Source organism: Heterodontus francisci, chromosome 28, assembly GCF_036365525.1.
Source record: "Heterodontus francisci isolate sHetFra1 chromosome 28, sHetFra1.hap1, whole genome shotgun sequence".
In the NCBI taxonomy this organism is placed as follows: Eukaryota; Metazoa; Chordata; class Chondrichthyes; order Heterodontiformes; family Heterodontidae; genus Heterodontus; species Heterodontus francisci.
Genome location: NC_090398.1, coordinates 23,804,270 through 23,829,704, shown reverse-complemented (window position 1 = coordinate 23,829,704; position 25,435 = coordinate 23,804,270). Strand labels below are relative to the sequence as shown.

At 46.3% G+C, this 25,435-nt stretch overlaps 2 protein-coding genes across 11 annotated transcripts in view; one reads left to right on the top strand and one right to left on the bottom strand.

Moving 5' to 3' along the window:
* LOC137385139 (NACHT, LRR and PYD domains-containing protein 3-like) overlaps positions 1-18,231 on the bottom strand; it is a 33,847-nt gene extending 15,616 nt beyond the window's left edge. For 3 of the 10 annotated variants that reach the window (XM_068059999.1, XM_068060001.1, XM_068060000.1), the window contains exons 1-2: positions 10,042-10,319; positions 3,727-4,144 (exon numbers count right to left, since the gene is read on the bottom strand). In XM_068059999.1, the coding sequence (XP_067916100.1) occupies positions 3,727-4,129 (403 nt within the window). In that variant the 5' untranslated portion in view covers positions 4,130-4,144; positions 10,042-10,319. The other 7 variants (XM_068059992.1, XM_068059993.1, XM_068059991.1 and 4 more) reach the window with 7 other exon arrangements.
* Positions 1-25,435, top strand: part of LOC137385137 (NACHT, LRR and PYD domains-containing protein 3-like) — a 130,287-nt gene that overhangs the window by 25,663 nt on the left and 79,189 nt on the right. The window lies entirely within an intron of this gene.

Here is a 25,435-nt window from a genome sequence, read left to right as displayed (position 1 = left end):
TGCACAAGAAGAGACAGATAAAGGAGGGAAAAAGGAAGGCAGCTTTTAGTGGCGGGGGAGGGGAATGGTTACAATAAACCTGTTGAATTCTCTTGGAAATCAAGTTCTAGATGGATGCAAGCCTGAAATGAGTGCAGATTTCTCTCTTGATAGAAGGTTCTGTTGAAGATGGTGGGTTACTTCAAGCTCTCACCACTGTATAATGCAGATGTTGGATTTTTCAGCAGGGCATGTGCTTTCTGCCTGTTAGATGTTGCTTCTCTCCTGGGTGAGTCTTCCTCTCTCTGGCTGTTTTTTCAAAGGTAGAACTGTCACCTCTCACCTCCTGGTAGAAGATGTTCCCATCTCTTCCACACTGTGGTGATCGCATTCTGAGCCAGGACGTGGCTGCTTCACACCTCCTTTGTTTCAGAAGAAGACATTCAATTCTGAATCTTTTAGTATAGGCTTAGGGTGGGTTCCATTGACACCTTTTAGCTTTGAAGATTTGTCCTTTGAGGCCATTTTGGGCCACTGTTCACTTTTTCTAAAAATAAAGGCGCATTTTTTAAAGACAAAGTCCATTTGCCATAACTCTTCAGATTTAGTCCATGATTGTTGTATCATTACATTTCCAGTGTGCGTGACACAGGAAAGACCGAGCAGCCTGCGGCTCTTTTCTCTTTAAAAAAGAGGGGCAGGGGGTGAGTTGATAAAGGTCTTTAAGATTATGAAATGTTTTGATGGGATAGATGTGAAGAAAATGCTTCCAATTGTGAGGTCAAAAATAGAGGCCATAAAATAATTACAAAAAACCCATTAGGAAATTCAGACACAACACCTTTACCCAGAGAGTGGTAAGAATGTGGAATGCACCCACAAGGAATAATTGAGGTAAATAGTATTAATGCATTTAAGTGGAAGTTAGATAGACACAGGTGGAAGAAAGGAATAGAAGGGTATGCTGGTAAGGTTAGATGAAAAGCGGTGGGAGGGGGCTTGTGTCGAGCGGAAGCACTGACGTGGACTTTATCAGTCGAATGGCCCGTTTCTGTGCTGAATACGCAATATTAAATGAATAATCACAGAATCACAGAACTGTTACAGTGCAGAAGGGGGCCATTCAGCCCATCATGTCCACATCGGCTCTCCAAAAGAGCAATTCACTCAGTTCCATTCCCGTTCCTTCTCCCTGTAACCCTGCACATTTTTCCTTTTCATATAACAGTCTAATTCCCTTTTGAATGCTTCAGTTGAACCTGCCTCCACTTACGTTCTCAGGCAGCGCATTGCAGACCTTAACCGCTCGCTGCGTGAAAGGTTTTGCTCATGTCACTTTTGGTTCTCTTACCAAATACTTTAAATCGGTGCCCTCGCGTTCCCGATCCTTTCACGAGTGGGAACAGTTTCTCTCTATCCATCAAAACCCCAGTCACAGTGAGCGAGAGATTAGAATCCAAGTTTGATGTCTGAATTGTGAAGTCTGATGTGCAGCGGGAAGAAAGTGTGACAAGGGCAGTGGTAATTATGATGTATACACCAAGTGTGCATTTTCAAGAAGAATTTTAATTCATTACTTATGAATCTCAATGGTCTTACTCATACTTCAGCAGGCGGACTGGAATGGGTTCTCACTGAGTTTTTTGAAAGAGGCGAGAATGGCAGGAGGACATGTGTGAATGTTCACTACAGCACCATCAGTGTTGGGAGGACTGAATAGCATGAATGTGATTTTCTGTTCATAAGGAATTGCGATAGGAATTATCAATGAGAAAAATGCTTTTAAACCATGGCAACACGTTAGGGTTATAAATTGTATGAATCTATACAACCTACTGCTGTGCCATGTTGGCTTCATCGTTTAGCAGAAAATGCATTCCCCTTATTAAGATGTTCCGGCTGCTGGACTGCCGAATATATATAGGAATTTGCAGTGAATCGAGCAGAGTTCTGGTAATTGGCGAGGGAAGGTTAACAGTTAATACCAGGCTAAACCGAGGGGCTTAACTATAAATGAGTGTCAGGTTTGTATTCTGTGACCTTGTGAGGTAATTGAAGTTCTTCCTGAAATGCAGCTATGGTCTGGGCTTATATTTCTGGCACTGACACATTCTGCCACCACTGATCACTCGCAGCATGCCTGGAGAGGTTCCTGTCACCTGATGGATAGGAGATGTCCCAAATCCTGGAGAGCTGCTCTTGCAAAACCTCAAAAGCCGTGTCCGAAATCTGGACAGCCCCTGTGGGATTTGCTCTGCCAGCCATTGCCCCCAACCTTCCACCAAAGTGCTCCTCCACTTTTCAAGCAGCAGCTTTGCCTTCAGCATCAGTACAATTGACTCCCCCCATTTAGCACGCTGACACCCTCCATTCAGCACATTATCAACATCCTCGGGGTTACCATTGACCAGAAAGTGAACTGGAGTAGCCACATAAATACCGTGGCAACAAGAACAGGTCAGAGGCTAGGAATCCTGCAGCGAGTAACCCACCTCCTGACTCCCCAAAGCCTGTCCACCATCTACAAGGCACAAGTCAGGAGTGTGATGGAATACTCTCCACTTGCCTGGATGGGTGCAGCTCCAACAACACTCAAGAAGCTCAACACCATCCAGGACAAAGCAGCCTGCTTGATTGGCACCCCATCTACAAACATTCACTCCCTCCACCACCGATGCACAGTGGCAGCAGTGTGTACCATCTACAAGATGTACTGCAGCAATGCACCAAGACTCCTTAGACAGCACCTTCCAAACCCGCGACCTCTACCAACCAGAAGGACAAGGGCAGCAAATGCATGGGAATACCACCACCTGCAAGTTCCCATCCAAGTCACACACCATCCTGACTTGGAACTATATCACCAGTCATTCACTGTTACTGGGTCAAAATTCTCAACTCCCTTCCTAACAGCACGGTGGGTGCACCTACCCCAAATGGACTGCAGCGGTTCAAGAAGGCAGCTCACCACCACCTTCTCGAAGGCAATTAGGGATGGGCAATAAATGGTGGTCCAGCCAGCGATGCCCACATCCCATGAATGAATTTAAAAAACGCTGACACCCCCCCATTCAGCACGCTGACACCCCCCCATTCAGCACGCTGACACCCCCCCATTCAGCATGCTGACACCCCCCCATTCAGCACGCTGACAACCCCCATTCAGCACGCTGACACCCCCCCATTCAGCACGCTGACGCCCCCCCATTCAGCACGCTGACACCCCCCCATTCAGCACGCTGACACCCCCTCATTCAGCATGCTGACACCCTCCATTCAGTATGCTGACACCCTCCATTCAGCACGCTGACACCCCCCCATTCAGCACGCTGACACCCCCCCATTCAGCACGCTGACACCCCCCCATTCAGCACGCTGACACCCTCCATTCAGTATGCTGACACCCTCCATTCAGTACGCTGACACCCTCCATTCAGTACGCTGACACCCTCCATTCAGCACACTGCCATTGAGCAGTGCAAGTGATGCTCACAAATCATTCATTTTATTTAAATGGAAGAGATGGTCACTTTTGAGACTTACTTTGTGGCCATGTGATTGGGTGTACATTCAGAGGGCAACACCCACTGAATGCATGAAAAGCCATTTCTTCGCCATTCACACTTATGTCTAAACAAAAACCTTAACTATAATACAGGGGCAGAGAACAGAACCCCGAACATGTGGTACATACAGCTATTAACAAAAGTTTCATATTTCTAACTGTATGACAGTCATTCTACGAACCTGTTTTTTGGTCAAAGCTTGGTGCATTGTCAGTTAATATTGTCGCTTCCCTTCTGCTGGTTCCTGTGTCCTGATCACCTTCCCTTGCAGCAGGATGTTGAATCTGACTTTGTCCATTGGTATTGGTACCGGTTCCTGTGTCCTGATCACCTTCCCTTGTAGCAGGGTGTTGAATCTGACTTTGTTCACTGATACTGGTTCCTGTATCCTGATCACCTTCCCTTGTAGCAGGGTGTTGAATCTGACTTTGTTCACTGATACTGGTTCCTGTGTCCTGATCACCTTCCCTTGTAGCAGGGTGTTGAATCTGACTTTGTTCACTGGTACCAGTTCCTGTGTCCTGATCACCTTCCCTTGCAGCAGGGCCTTGAAGATAACGTTGTTTACTTGAGGGATTCCCCATATCAGTTATGGTTATCTGCAAAACATTATATTCTAGGTTACAGCAGAGTATGAAGTCCCTCAGCCCTGGTACTCCAGTAGGCCTCTTGCACACCCACTCCAAGGTCCTGACATCCTTCCTATCTTGTGCCCAGAATTGAACACAGTATTCCAGCAGAGTCCTAGCCAGTGTTTTATTGAGGTTTAGCATAAACGGCTTCGAGTCATCTATTAATGAAATGAAGGATCACATATACATTTTTTCATCAGCATTCTCAACTTGACTGGCAACCAAAGATTTGTGTACGGACACCCCAGATTTCTCCGTTTCCACACTCCTGTTTAAATTGTACCATGTGTATATCACCTCTCGTTAGTCTTCCCGCCAAAATTTATCACTCCACGCTTTTCTGCATTAAATTTCATCTGCCATGTCTATATCCACCAGAAGCCTAGCATTGTCCTCCTCACTTTTACTACTATTTCTGAGTTTCAAACGTTGAAATTATGCCCTGTGCACTCAAGTCCAGGTCATTAATATACATCCAAAAGTGTAGTAGTCCTAATACCAACCCTGGGGAATACCACTGTATACTTTACTCCAGTCTGAAAAATAACCATTTACCACAACTCTCTGTTTACTGTCCCTTAGCCCGCTTTATATCCAGTTGTCCCTTTTTTCCCATGGGCTTTCATTTAGCTAGCAAACCGATTCTGTGGCACTTTGTCAGGCGCTTTTAAATAGTCTATGAGCATCATATCGACCGCACTTTCCTCATCAATCCCCCCCACTCCTTCAACAAAAAATTCAAACAAGGTAGTCAAATAGGATTTGTCTTCAACAGATCTGTACCGACATTCATTTATTAGAAGGGTCACGGATCGAAATATTAACTCTGCTTCTCTTTCCACAAATGCTGCCAGACCTGCTGAGTGGTTCCAGCATTTCTTGTTTTTATTTCAGATTTCCAGCATCCGCAGTATTTTGCTTTTATTCATTTATTATTCAATGCTTTTCCAAATGCCAATTAATTTTTTCACAGATTACTGTCTCTAAATGTTTCCATAGCAGTGGTATTAGACCAATATGTTTAACCCTCTTCCCTTTTTAAAACAGCGGTGTAACATTTGCAATTCTCCAGTCCTCTAATACCACTCCTACATCCAAGGACAACTAGAAGATTGTGGCTACAGCCTCTGTAATTACCAATAATAAATTGCTCAGTCCGCAAGCAGGACCCTGAGTTTCCGGTTGTTTGCTATTTCAACACTCCCCCCTGCTCTCATGCTCACATTTCTGTCCTAGGCTTGCTGCAGTGTTCCAGTGAACATCAACGCAAGCTCGAGGAACAGCATCTCATCTACCGATTAGGCACACTTCAGCCTGCTGGACTGAACATTGAGTTCAATAATTTCAGAGCATGACGGGCCCCCCATTTTACTTTTATTTTTAGTTATTTTTTCTTTTTTTCTTTTATACATTTTTTACAATTTTTTTTCAATGTTTATTTCATTTCATCTTAGTTTGTTCAGTTTGCTTACCCACTGTTTTTTTTCCATGTTTGTACTTGCTGCTGTTCAATCTTCAGTCCGTTAACACCCTATCTATACTAATGCTTTGTCTTTCAACACACCATTAACATATTGTTTGCCTTTGCTCCATGACCTTTTGGTCACCTATGTGGCCTTGTCCAATCTACACCTTCTCCTTTGTTATCTCTTGCCCCACTCCCGCCTCACTTGCTTTTCACCTTTGACATTTCTAATATTTGCCAGTTCCGAAGAAGGGTCACTGACCCGAAATGTTAACTCTGCTTCTCTTTCCACAGTTGCTGCCAGACCTGCTGAGTGGTTCCAGCATTTCTTGTTTTTATTTCAGATTTCCAGCATCCGCAGTATTTTGCTTTTATCTCTGTAATTTCCACCCTTTCTTCCCTCGGATGCATCCTATCCAGACCGGGTAACCTTTCTACTCTGAGGACAGCCAACTTCTTTATATCTAATCCAATATTATTGCTGCATCTTCCTTTCCAAATAGATTGGCAGCATCCTCTAGTGCAGACAGATGCAAAGTATCTGTTAGTACCTCAGCCGTGCCCTTGGCCCAGACAAGAAGTTCTCCTTTTTGGTCCCTAATCAGCCTCACCCTTCCTTTGACAACCCTTTTATTATGTATTTATAAAATAATTCTGGATTCCTTTTTATGTTCGCTGCTAATGTTTTCTCATGCTCTCTCTTTGTACCTCTAATTAGCATTTTTGAGTTCTTCACTGTCTCTTCTGTATTCAGCTTGATTCTCCATAATTTTTCTACAATAATAAGAAGCCTCCTTTTTCTGTCTCATTTTAAGTCATATTTAGTCATCCAGGAAGATCTGGGCTCCCCTCTGCAGGGGAATATGAGGGAGAACATTTTAATCGAACAAGTGGTAATGGCCTGGAACTCGCTGCCCACAAGAGCAGTTGAAGTGGAGACAATCGAGGACTTGAAAAGGAAATTGAACGGCCACTTGCAGGGCTAGGGGGATGGAGCAGGCAAGTGGGAATGACTGACCAGCTCTGTGGAGAGCCGGCATGGGCTCGATGGGCCGAATGGTCTCCTTCTGTGCCGTACATGACTCTAAAAGTGACTCTTTGGGACAAAAAAGTGACACCCGCCCCACAAGCAAAGGAATGTGCCCACTCGGTGCCTCCACCATCCCCTCTTTGAAAGCATACCATGCTCCACTTACTGTTTTGCCGAACAACTTAGGATTCCAATCCACGTGGTCCTATTAAACTTTCGGGCAATTCAATGAGGTTGGCCCTCCTGTAGTTGAGCATTTTTATGCTTGATTGCAGCTTGTACTTTCCATTATAATTCTGAGCCTGATGATATAATTACTGTTGCCCAAGTGCTCTCCTACTAAAACATGCTCCCTTGCCCTGCTTCATTTCCCAGAATTATATTTCCTCATCGGACCGGAAACACTGATAAAGAAAGTTCTTTTGTACACATTTTAGGAACTCCTCCCACTCTTCAACTGTCACATTGTTGCTGTTGCATCTATTTTAAGATGACTGAAGGTCCCATTATCACCACTGTGTAGTTCTTACTTCTTTCTATAACTTTCTTGCAAGTTTTTCTCCTCTGATTCCTTATTACTATTTGGTGGCTTATAGTATACAACCAGTAATGCAATAATTCCTCTATTGTTGCTTAATTATAACCAAATAAGCTTTTGTCATTTTTCCTTCAACAACATCATCCCTCTCCAGTGCGATCATAACATGTTTGATTCACACTGTCACCTCCCTTCTGTTTCTTTCCTTATCTTTCCTGAACACCGTGTAGCCAGGAATACCAATTTCCCAATTCTCCCCTTTTTGCCATAGTCGCATATGGAGACTTGTGCCTGCAGCTCACCGACCTTATTTACCATGCTACGTGCATTTATGTACCTGCGCTCCAAACATTTCTTAGATTGCTTCACGTTCAGCTCCTGTGCGATCCCTCCTATTTCTTCACTGTTCTTTACGCTGGTGCTATTTGCCTCTCTGAGTCCTCTGTGCACCTTCTCTCCTCTCAGGAACATTTCATCCTGGTGCGCACTCCGCTGCCCAAATAGTCTAAACCCTCTCCCACTGTACTAGTTAAACTGCCTGCGAGGACATTGGCCCCAGCTCTATTCAGGTGCAAAGTGTCCATTATGTGCAGGTCTATCCTGCCCAGAGCTGGTGCCAATGCCCCTGGAATCTGAAACTCTCTCCTGCACCATTTCTCCAGCCTGCAGTAACTGTTCAATTCCACACATCATAGATCATAGCGTGGATTTACCAGAATGGCTGCACTTCAAGAGTTAAATTTTGAGGAGAGATTATCCAAACTAGGATTGTATTCTCTGGAATTTAGAAGATTAAGCATTGATTGCATCAAGGTTTTCATGATATTAAGGGAACTGATAGGGGGGGGAGAGAGAGAGATAGAGAGAGAGACACGCACAATTTCCACTGGTTGGGGAATCTAGGACAAGTGGACACAGCCTAAAAATGTGAGCCAGACCTTTCAGGAGCGAGGTTAGGAAACACTCACTAACACGTGGCATTGGGAGTAATCCAGAGATTACTACCATGGAGGTCTTGCTACTTAACTTTCCTCCTAGCTCCTGAAATTGACTGCAGGACCTCAACCCTCTTCCTTCCCAAGTCATTAGTTCCCACATGGGGCACGACTACTGGCTTATCCTCCTTCCCCCTCAAAATGCTCTACACCCTCCCAGTGATGTCCTTTATCTTGCCACCAGAGAGGCAACACGCCATGCGAGACTCACGTTGGAAGCTGCAGAAACACACGTCCATTCCCCTGAGTATTGCATCCCCTATAACCATTGCATTTCTACACTTTGCTGTGCTCCCTCTGCATTCCTTTGCCTCAAAATGTCGTGGATGTGCTCCAGACTGCAGTCTTGCAGCTCATCGGCACCCTCACTGGTATTCATTGCTGAAAGCCGGTTTGGAAGTGCTACACTCCAGGATTCTGGTACTGACTGCCTCTTTCCAATCTGCGGGATGGCCACATACTATTCTCTGGAACTGTCGATAGTTGCGGGGTGACTATCATCTGGAAGGTGCCCACCAGGAAATTGTCAGCCTCCTGTCGGCCCTGGGAGGGACTCCAGCCACTCCTCAAGCTCAGAAACCCTGAGCGTGAGTTCGAGCAAATGGAAGCACCTCCTGTACATGTGGTTTATCCAGGGCACATGAAACTTCCTGGAGTTCCTACATGGCACACAAATGGTAGACAAGAGATTTCAGTTGTACCATCATTGCACTCAAAAAAGATCCCTTTAAAAAAATCGATATAATTATACTGACTGTTGCCCTTTGGTTTAAAGCTCTGAGCACCACCTTATCCTGCTGCACCGAATTCCCACTCTCATCAAATTCCCTTTGCCACTCTGTTACAAACCACTCCGTTTCGCAGATATTCCCAGCTCTGTATACACACACACCATTTCCTTTGACAGCATTTCCCTCTTCCGTGACTTTAACAGCGAGAAGGAACGCCATTGGAACACCATTGTCTCCAAGTCACACACTACCCTTATTTGGACCTGTATGGCTTCACTATCACTGGCTAATATCCCAGTAATATCTCTCACACTATTGTGTGAGAGCACCATCACTACAGGGGGTGCAGTGGTTCAAGGAGTAGACCCATAATCACAGAGTAACCAGAGATAGGCTGCAAAAGTGGACTTGCCAGCCTCGGCTACAGCAGGGGAACAAAATTTTAACTAAAATGCAGTGCCATGGCCACAGCTAGAATAGTGCCTATTTTGATTTCTGCAAGAAGGCATTTTGGCAGAAAGGGGAAAGTAACTACAGCTCTGCAGATAGGTTGAGTGGCCTGGGACAATTTACTGAGAGAAGAGACGGCAGAGGAACAGAGGAATTGGCAGATAGAGAAAGGGTAAGGTCCATCGAGTCACTTTACACCATCCTGGTAGCCGCATAATACAATAGTGGAGCTGTTGACTAGTCAAAGTAATCAATCGCTGCGTTGTGTTCACTGACTGTAATTAGTTTCTCAGTTCAGTCTCCCATATGATTTATCACTCGATCAAAGCCATTTCAATATTCAGATCTGAATTGGAGTTGGAGAGAGTTCAGCCCAGCCTAATGAACAGGTAGATGTCCATCTACTGGGCTCTGTCCCAGACTGGACTCGCTTCTCAGACCAAATCCCTTTACACTACAATGCACACAGGATTCACTTTATCTCACTTTATCTTATCTCACTTTACATTCCATCGCATGGCCTTCATGTTAGGTAATTGTGCTCAGTGTTCAGACTCTGCTAGTCTCATCCTCACTATGTCCTGCCTTAACTTGTGAGCTTTGTGGACTGTCTACAGGACCAGTATTTATCAGAGTAAATGGGACTTTCTCTTACCTTTCTCCCCAGTCGATCTATGACAGCTCTTTGAATGGGAAGGGTTCTCTCTGGTTGGTGCTCTCACAATCCTGTGCTGTTTCACCTGCTGTTATTCTTCAGTCTACAATCCCTGTTTACTTCCAGCTGTGGACCTTTCTCATCACTCCGTCATTCACCAGGAGATCTAATAATGGCAGAACAGTAGATGTGACAAATATTCACGGTGTGAAGTAGAAACTTAGGTGCCTACCACAGCACTGTCAGCCTTTTATTTACTCAGCGGAAAGCCCTTCCTGTCCTGGTACAATGCTGAAAGTATCACTCGGTTCCCAACAAACTCCACTTCTCTAAATTACCATCAGTGTTGCCCAACGTTTGCTGCATTAACTGCCAGCTATTCCCTCCCCCAATCACTCACTGCTTATTACACAATGCCGAGTTCCTGCTTTGCTAATGCTGCAGTGTATGACACTGACCAACCTTTCATCACCAGACCACCCCTTGTATCCTGACCTGGTTCAGTCCATTCCCTGGGGTTTCCATCCCAGACCATCCCCTGTATTCTGACCCAGTTCAGTCCACTCCATGGGAGTTCTATCCCAAGCATGCTCTGCATTCTGACCTGGTTCATTCTGTTCCCTGGGGTTTCTATACTGGACCACCCCTATATTCTGACCTGGTTCGGACAACTGCCTGTATTTTGACCTGGCCCAGACTATTCCCTGGGGCTTCTATCCTGGGCCATCCTCTGTATTCTGACCCAGTTCAGTCCATTCCCTAGTGTTTCTATCCCCTGTATTCTGACCCAGTTCAGTCCATTCCCTGGTGTTCCTATCCCCTGTATTCTGACCCAGTTCAGTCCATTCCCTGGTGTTTCTATCCCCTGTATTCTGACCCAGTTCAGTCCATTCCCTGGTGTTTCTATCCCCTGTATTCTGACCTGGTTCAGTCATTCCCTGGTGTTTCTATCCCCTGTATTCTGACCTGGTTCAGTCCATTTCCTGGTGTTTCTATCCCCTGTATTCTGACCCAGTTCAGTCCATTCCCTGGGTTTTCTATCCCCTGTATTCTGACCTGGTTCAGTCCATTCCCTGGGGTTTCTATCCTCGGCATCCCCTGTATTCTGACCTGGTTCGGACAATCCCATGCATTTTCAGCTGGCCCAGACCATTCCCTGGGGTTTCTATCCCGGGTCATCCCCTGTTTTCTGACCTGGTTCAGTCCATTCCCTGGTGTTTCTATCCCCTGTGCTCTGACCCGGTTCAGTCCATTCCCTCATGATTCTATCGGTGATGTGACAGAAACCACACTTGCCAAAATGAGACATATTAATTTCGTCATATGGAACATTATTAATTGAAAGCTTACTGCACATTGAACATAACTTGTTTTAAAAAGACCACAGAACAATGACTGAAAACATGGCTGCACATTTGCATTCTAAAAGACAGTGGCATGGAGAGACAATGTGAGTACCCCCGGATTCAAATAGCCAGATGGGCTTTGTCAGTAGTGATGACCAAGAAACATCACGAATGTGTAAGAATCAGCATGCCCCACCCACCACCCACTGAGAATGTCTGGTGAGCTGTGAGGAATCCGCAAAACCCGCAGGCGAGGCTGTCTCAAGCAAAAAGCTAGTCACATGAATAACCTGCTGGCCAACCTGGAGTTAATTGAATTGTGCTCACAGAACAATTTTGGAAGGAGACTGCAACGGAACTTCTGTCTTTCGCTCTCTCAGGCAAAGTCCCAGGGACCCACAGAGTAACTCAAGCCTCAAGACAGCCTTCTGGTACCAGCTAAACAAGTTTGAAAGTGTGCACTGGGCCTCAACAAGAACTGCAAGACTTAACTTCAATCAAAGACTTTACATCCAACCCAGAACCAGTAACTGAATTGCATCTATTATTTCAAACCTTTCCCCCTTATTTCTTTCTCTCCCTCAATCTCTATTTGTGTGTGTGTTTATCGTGAATACGTTTATCGTGTATGCATGCTGGTATGGTCGCGTCGTGTATTCTCAGTAGTTTTAACTGAGTTAGAGTATTAGGGTTAATAAACTTATACCTTTCTTGTTTAGATTTTAGAAAACCTGTCTGGTTGGTTTTTTTGCATTTACAATTCGTGAGCAATGGGCAAGGACTCACTGAGGGGACGCTAAAAACACGGTGTTTTAAAATTAAATCCTGTTACGGCCAAACCAGGAAAAGGCTGAGAGGGGAGCTCTATTCCCTGCCTCATCTGGTCCTAACAGATACCATCCCTGTATACTGACATGGTTCAGACCATTCCGTGGGGTTTCTACCCCGGACCATCCCTTGTATTCTGACCCAGTTCAATCCATTCCCTGGGGTCTCTCTTCCAGGCCATCCCCCATATTCTGGCCTGGTTCAGTCCATTCCTTGGAGTTTCTATTCCCGGACCATCCCTGTTACACGGTGAACTCCCTCCCTGTTGTATCTTTGATATTGGACGCATTGTCAGAGCCATGTTCGGATTGGAGCCGAGTTCACTCAGTAACAGAGCCCAGCCCCTGTAACCCGGACAACCAGACTCTTTATTGTGCCACCGAGACCGGTCTGCATTGCCCGTCACAAGAGGCAAAACTGACCAGTCACTGGAAATCCCCGGATTAATGGCAGAGAGCAGAAGTGCGGCTGCTCAGATGAACTGCAATGTTTTCACTGCGTTGGTGGCATGTGCGGATGTGCTCCATAGCGCTCCCCGTGCTATAAGGACTACATAGGAACATTGGAACAGGAGGAGGCCATTCAGCCCCTCCAGCCTGTTCCACCATTGAATGAGAGTACGGCTGGTCTGGATCTTAAACTCCATCAACCTGCCTTGACTTCACAACCCTTAATGTCCAACAAACATCTATTAATAAAACCAAAGGTTCTGATGAAAAGTCATGGACCTGAAAAGTTAACTCTGTTTGTCTATCCACAGATGCTGCCAGACCTGCCGAGCATTTCCAGTGCTTCCGTTTTTCTTTCAAACATCTACTAATCTCGGTTTTGGCATTTTCAATTGTTCCCCCCCAGTCTAATTGCTTTTTGGGGGAGGGAGTTCCGGGTCCCTACATGCTCTTTTGTGAAGAAATGCTTTCTGACCCCCACCCCACCAACACTGAATAGCTCAGATATAACCTGATGGCTTTGTCTCCTTGATCTGGACTCCCCCACCAGTTTCTACCATATCAAATCATTTAATCATCTTCAACACCTCAATTAGATCACCCCCAATCGGCTATATTCACGTGAATGGAAAACCTATTCTATACAACCGTTTAGCCCCAGGATCATTTTGGTGAATCAGCGCTGTATCTCCTCCAAGGTCAATAAAATTTTCACTGAGGGACAGAGCTCAGACTGAATGACATACAAAATAATAATCTCCACTCAAAAATGTATTGCGATCGGCATGATCAACGCTAGTAAAGTGTTACTACACCACGGCACCAGGAAGTCTCAGGAACTACATGCATCTATATAACACACTGCTCATATACATGTTCCTACCCTGGACTGCTAAAGACATAAATAGGAATTTGCACTGAATGTTTCACAGGCTTTCCGATATAAGTCGGAGACAGCACCTCTTGGACTGAGATCTGACAGACTGTTACCCTGGTAATAAAGGAACCCACTCACTGAGAATAACTGAAAAGAGAAAGAACACAGCCAACATCTATCTGGCACCGATACTGGGGAAAATGGTGGCTATACCGTTCAGACGGGCTACACCTGAGCCTTGCTGGGGCTAGTGTTCGAGCGAGCTGCATAACTAGGGAAGTAGAGAGGGTTTTAAACTGAATAGTGGGGGCAAGGGATCAAATTTGGGAAGATATGGTAAATCAAAGAATAGAGACACGGCAAGAGAGAAAGGTATTAATATGGGAAATGATATACAGACTGTGACAGGAAAGGACAGAGCATGCAGATCAATGAGTAAATCAACAGATAAGGCTAGAGGTTACAAAAATAATAAAAGGACACAACTAAAGGCTCTGTATCTGAATGCATGTATCATTCAAAACAAAACTGATGAACTGATAGCGCAAACAGAAATAAATAAGTACAATCTGATAGCCATTACATAGACATGGCTGCGAGAAAAAATAAATTGGGACCTGAATATTGAAGGGTATGTGGCATTTAGGAAGGACAGGAAGCTAAAAAAAAGGTGGAGGGGTAGCACTGTTAATTAATGATGGTGTGAGCACAATAGAGAGGGATGATCTAAGTTCAGGAGTCCAGGATGTAGAAACAGTTTGGGTAGAGATGAGAAATCATAAAGCCAAGAAGACACTTGTGGGAGCGGTGTACAGGCCACCTAATATTAACCACACTGTCGGACGGGGTATAAAGGAAGAAATAATGGCAGCTTGTCAGAAAGGTACAGTGATAATTATGGGGCACTTTAACCTACATATAGACTGGAAAAATCAGATGGGCAGAGGTAGCCTAGATGAGGAGTACATAGAATGTTTTTGGAATAATTTCTTGGAACAATACGTTCTGGAGCCAACCAGACAGCAGGATATACTAGACCTGGTATTGTGCAACGAGCAGGCTTAATTAATGACTTCAAAGTAAGGCGCCCCTAGGTAGCAGCGATCATAATATGATTGAATTTTACATTCAGATTGAGGGAGCGAAGAGTGGGTCCAAGACTAGTATTTTAAACTTAAATAAGGGCAATTATGAGGGCATGAAAGCAGAGCTAGCTAAAGTGATCTGGAAAATCAGGTTAAGGGATAGGTCAATAGAGATGCAGTGGCAGGCATTTAAGGGGATATTTCAGAATAGACAGATTAGATACACTTCAACAAGAAAGAAAAATTCCAAGGGTGGGACAAAATAGGGAGGTTATGCTTCACTTATACAGGGCACTGGTGAGAGCACATCTGGAGTACTGCGTACAGTACTGGTCTCCTTATTTAAGGAAGGACTTAAATGCATGGGAGGCAGTACAGAGAGGGTTTACGAGACTAATACCTGGAATGGGCAGGCTGTCTTATGAGGGAAGATTGGACAGGGTAGGACATTGAATTTAGAAGAGGAAGAGGCGACTTGATTGAAATATAGAAGATCCTGAGGGGTCTTGACAGGGTGGATGTGGAAAGGATGTTTCACTTTGTAGGAGAATCTAGAACGAGGGGTCACTGTTTGAAAATAAGGGGTCACCCATTTAAGGCACAGATGGGGAGAATTGTTTTCTCTCAGAGGGTTGTGAGTCTTTGGAATTCTCTTGCTCAAAAGGTGGTAGAAGCAGAGGCTTTGCATATTTTTAAGGCAGAGGTAGATAGATTCTTGAGAAGCAAGGGGGTGGAAGGTTATCGGGGGTAGGTGGAAATGTGGAGTAATCAGTTCAGCCATGAACTTATTGAATGGCGGAGCAGGCTCGAAGGGCCGAGAGGCCTACTCCTGCTCCTAATTCGTATGTTCGTATCTCAACAACGACTTATATTTATAACATGCCTTTAATAAAATGTCCCAAGGCACTACACAAAGGCATTATAAAGCAAAATTAGAATGCAAAGCACATAAGGCAGCATTAGGACAGCTGGCCACAAGCTTGGTCAAAGAGGTAGGTTTTAAGGAATGTCTTAAATGGACAAAAGAAAGGTAGAGAGTCAGGGTGGTGTCAGGAGGAAACCCCAGAGTTTAGGGCCGAAGGAGCTGAAGGCATGGCAATCTATGTTAGAGCGATTAAAATTGGGGATGCTTGGCACAGTTGTATTCTGAGTTTACTGAAGAGAAAGATTAATCCTAAACATTCAGCCAATTTTTGTCTCACCACGAAGCTGCGATTTCAATAACGGATTTTCTAAACTAGCAGACCTGATACTGCAGATTTACTGAATGCACCCATCAGTATCCACTGTGCAGAATATTAAGCAGTGCTGCATCTACAGAAGAAAACAGATGAAATGGTCACATTGATAGAAATAGACCACACCACCTTTTAAAATCTGATTGTCTGAAACCATCTAAATCTAACAGTTGACAGTGTCTACTTATATTACAAAATGCTGAATTAGATTGGAAAATATTCCAAAAGTCACCTTCTTTGCATATGTGAAATGGTACCATATTTGAATAAATGACAATTCTGGAATCTTCACTTAGTTTCACGGGCTGAAACATGGTGCTTTTAGACTCTGCGGAAAGCAGGTCCCCACACGATAACCAGGAGAGGGTGTTGAACGAGCACGGAAATCAATCTAGAATGTATCGGAACAAACACTGTTCTCAGTTTAATAAACAGAATCCGTGGCCTAGATTGGGGGCTGGATCATTTATCTGGTGCAACACGCAAAATAATCAATTGGAATGAATTTTAGAAATCAGTATTTAAAAAATAAACTATCATTTTATCATTAGTCCATACTTGAAAGATAATAATTTAATTTAACTGTAATGAGCAGCGCAAAAAAAGCAACTCGCCAAGAATCCTTCGACAGCACCTTCCAAACCCGCGACCTCTACCACCGAGAAGGACAAGGGCAGCAAATACATGGGAACACCACCACCTGCAAGTTCCCCTCCAAGCCACACACCACCCTGACTTGGAACTATATCACCATTCTTTCACTGTCACTGGGTCAAAATCCTGGAACTCCCTTCCGAACAGCACTGTGGGTGTACCTACCTCACATGGACTGCAGCGGTTCAAGAAGGCAGCTCACCACCGCCTTCTCAAGGGCAATTAGGGATGGGCAATAAATGACAGCCTGGCCCGCAACGCCAACATCCCATGAATGAATTTTTAAAAATTGTGAAATCCATAAATAGATAACAAGCGCATGGGAAAGGCTTCCACTGCGATGTCCAAACTGGCCAAGAGAGTGTGAGAAAATGGCGCACTGACACGGAACACAAAAGTCCGAGTGTATCAAGCCTGTGTCCTCAGTACCTTGCTCGATGGCAGCGAGGCCTGGACAACGTATGTCAGCCAAGAGCGACGTCTCAATTCATTCCATCTTCGCTGCCTCCGGAGAATCCTTGGCATCAGGTGGCAGGACCGTATCTCCAACACAGAAGTCCTCGAGGCGGCCAACATCCCCAGCTTGTACACACTACTGAGTCAGCGGCGCTTGAGATGGCTTGGCCATGTGAGCCGCATGGAAGATGGCAGGATCCCCAAAGACACACTGTACAGCGAGCTCGCCACTGGTATCAGACCCACCGGTCGTCCATGTCTCCGCTTTAAAGACGTCTGCAAACGCGACATGAAGTCCTGTGACACTGATCACAAGTCGTGGGAGTCAGTTGCCAGCGTTCGCCACAACTGGCGGGCAGCCATAAAGGCGGGGCTAAAGTGTGGTGAGTCGAAGAGACTTAGCAGTTGGCAGGAAAAAAGACAGAAGCGCAAGGAGAGAGCCAACTGTGTAACAGCCCTGACAAACAAATTTTTCTGCAGCACCTGTGGAAGAGTCTGTCACTCTAGAATTGGCCTTTATAGCCACTCCAGGCGCTGCTTCACAAACCACTGACCACCTCCAGGCGCTTACCCATTGTCTCTCGAGATAAGGAGGCCAAAGAGACCCAGCATCCAGTTCAGAAATATAAAACCACTTATTTTGACAGTTAGAAACCAAATAAATCTGGATTTTGTACCATTGTCCAGTACTACTTCAACAGGCACTATAACAAAAATTGTATAGGGACAATAAAAGTCGATACCTTCTGTGTTAGTTTTGGGGGAGGGCCGGGATATCTCAGAGAACAAATCCCTTCACTCTAAAATGAATGCAAGAGTGACTTGTGATTTTCTGTGTTGCGACAGAAACTGATCTTCCTTCACATTCCATTGCACGGCCTCATACTGGATAACTGTTTTCAGTAGTCAGACTCTCCCAGTCTCATTCTCACCATTTCCTGCCTCACCTCATTAGCTTTGTGTACTGTCTACAGGACCAGTGTTTCTCAGAGTAAATGGGACTTTCTCTTTCCTTTCTCCCCAGTCGATCTATGGAAGCTCTTTGAATGGGAAGGGTTATCTCTGGCTGGTGCTTCACATTCCTGTGCTGGTTCACCTGCTGTTGTTCCTCAGTCTACAATCCCTGTTTACTTCCAGCTGTGACCGTTCTCATCATTCTGTCATAGGAGCAGGGATCGGCCATTCAGCTCATTGCGCCTGCTCCGCAATTCAATACGATCATGGCTGATCATCCACTTCAATGCCTTTTTCCCACCACACGACCTGCAGGGCAGAAGAGGAGAATATTGATTCCCGAATGTAAACTGTAATGGACACATTCTTACTACTGAAAAAAGTGAGAAGTTTAGGACTGGGTATTTAAGTTTGATTTTGACACCTACACTAGATCCCTGGTCCCACCATGTCGGGCTCCGACATGTCTCCAGAGTTCTTAAGGAAACTGGTAACCATCCTCCCCGGGTTACACATTGTCTGATCTCACTGGGTCCAACCTCCCCGGGTTACACACTATCTGATCACACTGTGTCCATCCTCCCCGGGTTACACACTGTCTGATCTCACTGGGTCCATCCTCCCCAGGTTACACACTGATCTCACTGCGTCCATCCTCCCCGGGTTACACACTGTCTGATCTCACTGGGTCCATCCTCCCCGGGTTACACACTGTCTGATCTCACTGGGTCCATCCTCCCCAGGTTACACACTGTCTGATCTCACTGGGTCCATCCTCCACGGGTTACACACTGTCTGATCTCACTGGGTCCATCCTCCCCGGGTTACACACGGTCTGATCTCACTGCGTCCATCCTCCCTGGGTTACACACTGTCTGATCTCACTGCGTCCATCCTCCCCGGGTTACACACTGTCTGATCTCACTGGGTCCATCCTCCCCGGGTTACACACTGTCTGATCACACTGGGTCCATCCTCCCCGGGTTACACACTGTCTGATCTCACTGAGTCCATCCTCTCCAGGTTACACACTGTCTGATCACACTGGGTCCATCCTCCCCAGGTTACACACTGTCTGATCTCACTGCGTCCATCCTCCCCGGGTTACACACTGTCTGATCTCACTGGGTCCATCCTCCCCAGGTTACACACTGATCTCACTGCGTCCATCCTCCCCGGGTTACACACTGTCTGATCTCACTGGGTCCATCCTCCCCGGGTTACACACTGTCTGATCACACTGGGTCCATCCTCCCCGGGTTACACACTGTCTGATCTCACTGGGTCCATCCTCCCCGGGTTACACACTGTCTGATCACACTGGGTCCATCCTCCCCGGGTTACACACTGTCTGATCACACTGGGTCCATCCTCCCCGGGTTACACACTGTCTGATCTCACTGGGTCCATCCTCCCCAGGTTACACACTGTCTGATCACACTGGGTCCATCCTCCCCGGGTTACACACTGTCTGATCTCACTGGGTCCATCCTCCCCAGGTTACACACTGATCTCACTGCGTCCATCCTCCCCGGGTTACACACTGTCTGATCTCACTGGGTCCATCCTCCCCGGGTTACACACTGTCTGATCTCACTGGGTCCATCCTCCCCAGGTTACACACTGTCTGATCTCACTGGGTCCATCCTCCCCGGGTTACACACTGTCTGATCTCACTGGGTCCATCCTCCCCGGGTTACACACTGTCTGATCTCACTGGGTCCATCCTCCCCGGGTTACACACTGTCTGATCACACTAGGTCCATCCTCCCCAGGTTACACACTGTCTGATCTCACTGGGTCCATCCTCCCCAGGTTACACACTGTCTGATCTCACTGTGTCCATCCTCCCCGGGTTACACACTGTCTGATCACACTGGGTCCATCCTCCCCGGGTTACACACAGTCTGATCTCACTGGGTCCATCCTCCCCGGGTTCCACACTGTCTGATCTCACTGGGTCCATCCTCCCCAGGTTACACACTGTCTGACCTCACTGCGTCCATCCTCCCCGGGTTACACACTGTCTGATCACACTGGGTCCATCCTCCCCAGGTTACACACTGATCTCACTGCGTCCATCCTCCCCGGGTTACACACTGTCTGATCTCACTGGGTCCATCCTCCCCGGGTTCCACACTGTCTGATCTCACTGGGTCCATCCTCCCCGGGTTACACACTGTCTGATCTCACTGGGTCCATCCTCCCCGGGTTACACACCGTCTGATCGCACTGCGTCCATCCTCCCCGGGTTACACACTGTCTGATCACACTGGGTCCATCCTCCCCGGGTTACACACTGTCTGATCTCACTGGGTCCATCCTCCCCAGGTTACACACTGTCTGATCTCACTGCGTCCATCCTCCCCGGGTTACACACTGTCTGATCACACTGGGTCCATCCTCCCCAGGTTACACACTAATCTCACTGCGTCCATCCTCCCCGGGTTACACACTGTCTGATCTCACTGGGTCCATCCTCCCCGGGTTCCACACTGTCTGATCTCACTGGGTCCATCCTCCCCAGGTTACACACTGATCTCACTGCGTCCATCCTCCCCGGGTTACACACTGTCTGATCTCACTGGGTCCATCCTCCCCGGGTTACACACTGTCTGATCTCACTGGGTCCATCCTCCCCAGGTTACACACTGTCTGATCTCACTGGGTCCATCCTCCCCAGGTTACACACTGTCTGATCTCACTGCGTCCATCCTCCCCGGGTTACACACTGTCTGATCACACTGGGTCCATCCTCCCCAGGTTACACACTGATCTCACTGCGTCCATCCTCCCCGGGTTACACACTGTCTGATTTCACTGGGTCCATCCTCCCCGGGTTACACACTGTCTGATCTCACTGGGTCCATCCTCCCCAGGTTACACACTGATCTCACTGCGTCCATCCTCCCTGGGTTACACACTGTCTGATCTCACTGGGTCCATCCTCCCCGGGTTACACACTGTCTGATCACACTGGGTCCATCCTCCCCAGGTTACACACTGTCTGATCACACTGGGTCCATCCTCCCCAGGTTGCACACTGTCTGATCTCACTGCGTCCATTTTCCCCGGGTTACACACTGATCACACTGGGTACATCCTCCCCGGGTTACACACTGTCTGATCTCACTGGATCCATCCTCCCCGGATTACACACTGTCTGATCTCACTGAGTCCATCCTGCCCGGGTTACACACTGTCTGATCACACTGGGTCCATCCTCCCCGGGTTACACACTGTCTGATCACACTGGGTCCATCCTCCCCGGGTTACACACTGTCTGATCACATTGGTTCCATCCTCCCCGGGTTACACACTGTCTGATCTCACTGGGTCCATCCTCCCCGGGTTACACACTGTCTGATCTCGCTGGGTCCATACTCCCCGGGTTACACACTGTCTGATCTGACTGGGTCCATCCTCCCCGTGTTACACACTGTCTGATCTCCCTGCGTCCATCCTCCCTTAGTTACACACTGTCTGATGACACTCTCCCATCTCACCGAACACTCAGCTCAAGTGGCTGTGCACTTAGTCTGGAGTTTTTCCTGCACAGCGCAAGTCCATCTGCCCAAGACTTCCGCATTTTCACTTGGGTTGATTGAAATGTAGCAGTTTTTTCTCTTAATGCAGGTTAACCCACCCAAATTTAATCATGGGACCATCCCCTGTCTTCTGACCCCATTCAAGGCATTTCCTGGAGTTTCTCCCCTGGACCATCGTTCTTACACTGTAAATTCCCTCCCTGCTGTATGTATGATATTGGAGCTGATCAGCCGCACTGTTAGAGCCATGTCCTGAATACAGCCCAGTCCACTCTTCTTCTAATAGAAAAAGAATAATTTATTGGTGGAAAGCCAATTTCATCGGGGAAAGAAGGGAGTGGGCGCTAATAAATTGGAGTCAAATGTTGGCAGGAAAAACAGTATCTGAACAATGGGCTAACTTCAAAGAAGAGATAGTTCAGGCAGAGTCAATGTATGTTCTCTTGAAGGGGGAAGGTCGGGAAAATAAATCCGGAGCTCCTTGCATAACAGAAGAAGTAGACATTCTGATAAAGAAAAGGTGTTCTTATGACAGATGCCAGGCAGAACAAAGAACAGTACAATACAGCACACGAACAGGCCATTCGGCCCTCCAAGCCTGCGCCGATCTTGATGACTGCCTAAACTAAAACCTTCTGCACTTCCGGGGACCGTATCCCTCTCTTCCCATCCTATTCATGTATTTGTCAAGATGCCTCTTAAACGTCACTATCGTATCTGCTTCCACCACCTCCCCCGGCAGTAAGTTCCAGGCACTCACCACCCTCTGTGTAAAGGACTTGCCTCGCACATTCCCTCTAAACTTTGCCCCTCTCACCTTAAACCTATGTCCCCTAGTAACTGACTCTTCCACCCTGGGAAAAAGCTTCTGACTATCCACTCCGCCCATGCCGCTCATAACATTGTAAACCTCTATCATGTCGCCCCTCTGCCTCCGTCGTTCCAGTGAAAACAATCAGAGTTTATCCAACCTCTCCTCATAGCTAATGCCCTCCAAACCAGGCAACATCCTGGTCAACCTCTTCTGTACTCTCTCCAAAGCCTCCACGTCATTCTGGTTAGTGTGGCGACCAGAATTGCACGCAATTATCTAAGTGTGGCCTAACTAAAGTTCTGTACAGCTGCAGCATGACTTGCCAATTTTTATACTCTATGCCCCGACCGATGAAGGCAAGCATGCCGTATGCCTTCTTGACTACCTTATCCACCTGCATTTCCACTTTCAATGACTTGTGGACCTGTACGCCCAGATCTCTCTGCCTGTCAATACTCCTGAGGGTTCTGCCATTTACTGTATACTTCCCACCTGCATTACAACTTCCAAAATGCATTAGCTCACATTTGTCCGGATTAAACTCCATCTGCCATTTCTCCGCCCAAGTCTACAACCGATCTATATCCTGCTGTATCCTCTGACAATCCTCATCGCTATCCGCAACTCCACCAACCTTTGTGTTGTCCGCAAACTTACTAATCAGACCAGCTACATTTTCCTCCAAATCATTTATATATACTACAAAGAGCAAAGGTCCCAGCACTGATCCCTGTGGAACACCACTAGTCACATCCCTCCATTCAGAAAAGCACCCTTCCACTGCTACCCTCTGTCTTCTATGACCGAGCCAGTTCTGTATCCATCTTGCCAGCTCCCCTCTGATCCCATGTGACTTCACCTTTTGTATCAGTCTGCCATGAGGGACCTTGTCAAAGGCTTTACTGAAGTCCATATAAATAACATCCACTGCCCTTCCCTCATCAATCATCTTTGTCACTTTCTCGAAAAACTCAATCAAGTTAGTGAGACACGACCTCCCCTTCACAAAACCATGCTGCCTCGCGCTAATAAGTCCATTTGTTTCCAAATGGGAGTAAATCCTGTCCCGAAGAATCCTCTCTAATAATTTCCCTGCCACTGACGTAAGGCTCACCGGCCTATACTTTCTTGGATTATCCTTGCTACCCTTCTTAAACAAAGGAACAACATTGGCTATTCTCCGGTCCTCTGGGACCTCACCCGTAGCCAATGAGGATCCAAAGATTTCTGTCAAGGCCCCAGCAATTTCTTCCCTTGCCTCCCTCAGTATGCTGGGGTTAATCCCATCAGGCCCTGGGGACATATCTACCTTAATGCTTTGCAAGACACCCGACATCTCCTCCTTTTTGATAATGAGATGACTGAGACTGTCTACACTCCCTTCCCGAAGCTCATCCACCAAGTCCTTCTCTTTGGTGAATACTGATGCAAAGTACTCATTTAGTACCTCACCCATTTCCTCTGGCTTCACACATAGATTTCCTCCTCCGTCCTTGAGTGGGCCAACCCTTTCCCTAATTACCCTCTTGCTCTTTATATATGTTTAAAAAGCCTTGGGATTTTCCTTAATCCTGAAAATACTATTGGGAACCTGGCTGAATATAGAAGGTCCAGAGGGGGTGAAAAAGCAAATACGAGAAACAAAGAGAGAGCATAAAAAGAGACTGGCAGCTAACATTAAAGGGAATCCCAAGGTTTTCTGTTGGCATATAAATAGTAAAAGGGTGGTAAAAGGAGCTGAGCAGATTCGGGACCATAAAGGGGATTTACACATGGAGGCAGAGGGCATAACTGAGGTATTAAGTGAATGCTTTGCATCTGTCTTTACCAAGGAAGAAGATGCAACCCAGGCGATGCAGTGAGAGGAGGTAATTCAAACACTAGAATGGTTTAAAATTGATAAGGAGGAATTATTAGATTGGCTGTCTGTACTTAAAGTCAATAAAGCACCAGGAATGGATGAGATGCGTCCAAGGATACTGAGGGATGTAAGGGTGGCCTTAATTTTTCAGTCTTCCTTCGAATTGGGGGTGGTGCCAGAGGACTAGAGAATTGCAAATTGTTCAAAAAAGGGTGTAAAGATAAGCCCCGCATCTACAGGCCAGTCAGTTTAACTTCAGTGGTGAGGAAACTTCTAGAAAGAATTATTCGGGACAAAATTAACAGTCACATGGACAAATGTAGATTAAGTAAAGAAAGCCAGCATGGATTTCTTCAGGGAAAATCATGTTTAACTGACTTGCTGGAGTTTTCTGAGGAGGTAACAGGGAAGGTTGATGAGCGCAATGCAGTTGATGTAGTGGATTTTCAAAGGCATTTGAGACAGTGCCACACAACAGATTTGTTATAGCTCATGGAACAAAAGGGACAGTAGCAACATGGATACGGAATTGGCTGATTGACAGGAAACACAGAGTAGTGGTTTATGGATGTTTTTTGGGTTGGAGGAAGGCTTGTAGTGGAGTTCTGCAGGGCTCTATGTTGGGACCCTTGCTTTTCCTGGTATATATTGATGACCCAGACCTTGGTGTACAGGTCACAATTTCAAAGTTTGTGGATGTTACGAAACTTGGAAGCATTGTAAACTGTGAGGAGGATAGTGTAGAACTTTAAAAGGACATAGACAAGTTGGTGAAATGGGCGGATAGGTAGCAGATGAGGTTCAATGCAGAGAAATGTGAAGTGGTATATTTTGGTAGGAAGAACATGGAGAGACAATATAAAATAAAGGAGGTGCAGGAATGGAAGGACCTGGGTGCATATGTGCATAAATCATTGAAAAGTGGCAGGACAGGTTGAGAGAGCAGTTCATAAAGCATACAGTATCCTGGCCTTCATTAATAGAGGCACAGAAATTATGCTGAACTTATACAAGAAACTAGTTCGGCCTCAGCTGGAATATTACATCCAGATCTGGGCGCCTCACTTTAGGAAAGATGTAAGGGCTTTGGAGAGAGTACAGAAAAGATTCATGAGAATGGTTCTGGGGATGAGGAACATTCAGTTATTAAGATAAATTGGAGAAGTTAGGACTGTTTTCCTTGGAAAAGAGAAGGCTGAACAGTGATTTGATAAAGGTTTTCAAAATCATGAGGGGTCTGGGCAGACTTGATAGGATCTAGAGCAGTTTCTCCCTTTCACAAGT